The 1,157-nt window shown below is 53.6% G+C and overlaps 1 protein-coding gene across 1 annotated transcript in view; it reads left to right on the forward strand.

The window, feature by feature from the left end:
* The first annotated feature begins 207 nt into the window (after positions 1–207).
* Positions 208–1,157, forward strand: part of MEIS3 (Meis homeobox 3) — a 15,226-nt gene continuing 14,276 nt past the window's right edge. The window contains exons 1-2 of the mRNA XM_045292657.1: positions 208–221; positions 572–662. Coding sequence (XP_045148592.1) covers positions 208–221; positions 572–662 — 105 coding nt within the window. The remainder of the gene's footprint in view (positions 222–571; positions 663–1,157) is intronic.

Here is a 1,157-nt window from a genome sequence, read left to right on the forward strand (position 1 = left end):
AATGAAGCCTCATGATCCACTCTGCTGAGGAGTGTGCTTATTCTGGCTGTCCTTCTTCCAAGACAGACCTGTTTGTTCTGTGGAAGGGTCCATGGGACGTTCAGTGTTCTTCACCGCCAGCACCACCGTTCAAATGGGGTTGAATTTTCTCCGATCTCCCTTCCTGGGGCGCAACGTTCACACGCATCTGAGGAGGCTGAAAATACCATGGGCTGGGTCAGGTGGGCCTTAGTCCTCAAAATAACCTCCCTGCTTTTCAACACCCTCGAGAGGTCTTGAGCGGAGACCCCTGATGGTGTAGTTACTGATTATGCCGTTGGGCTGCTAACCCCAGGGTCAGCAGTTCAAAACCACCAGCCAGCTCCGCAGAAGAAAGACGGGGCTCTCTATCCCTGGAACGAGGTCTACGCACGGCAGACATACCAGTGCAGCACACCCTTTGATCTCTTTTTGTTTTTTTTTTATTGTTTTTCTATTTGTTACCATTTGAGCTCTTGACTGCTGCTTCCAAGAGCGCGGATTGTGGAGCCAAGCCAGATGGAGCTTCGGGCTTCCTCCACGCGTCACGCAGTCGTCTGGTGGCTTCAGTGGTGGAGACTTTTGAAAGTGTGAAACACCGGCGACGTAGCTGCCAGGGTCAGAGCGACATCCAGGCCGCCACGGTGGGATAACGTGACGGACAAGTAGTGCCCCCAACACCCACTAGTAGATATACCAACTGAACCCAAATCCGTAGCTGTGGCGTTGGACGGACTCAGAGCAATCCTACTGGACAGAGCTGAGCCACCCCACAGGGTTTCTAAGGCTGTCCATCTTGACAGAAGGGGGCTGTCATACCAGTGGCAGGTGGCTGGTGCCTTCAAACCCTGCTAGCAGTGGGACCCTTAAGCCACCATGCCACCAGGCTAGCTGATATGGATACCAGGTACACAATTCTGCCCTGGAGTCTGGGCACTCCGATACTGAAGGCAGCTAAAGGGCCTGCAGGTTAAGACTCTTCTAAAAGGTGGGGTGCGAAAGACAGGATGAAAGACAGTCACACACACACACACACACACACACACACACACACACACGGAGACCACATCTCCATGCCCCAGGCAGGCACACACACACACTCACCATGTTGAGAGACAGAACGACACAGTTACCCCCCC

This window comes from Echinops telfairi, unplaced genomic scaffold, assembly GCF_000313985.2.
Source record: "Echinops telfairi isolate 266 unplaced genomic scaffold, ASM31398v2 ScPeMD7_655;HRSCAF=1070, whole genome shotgun sequence".
NCBI classification, from domain to species: Eukaryota; Metazoa; Chordata; class Mammalia; order Afrosoricida; family Tenrecidae; genus Echinops; species Echinops telfairi.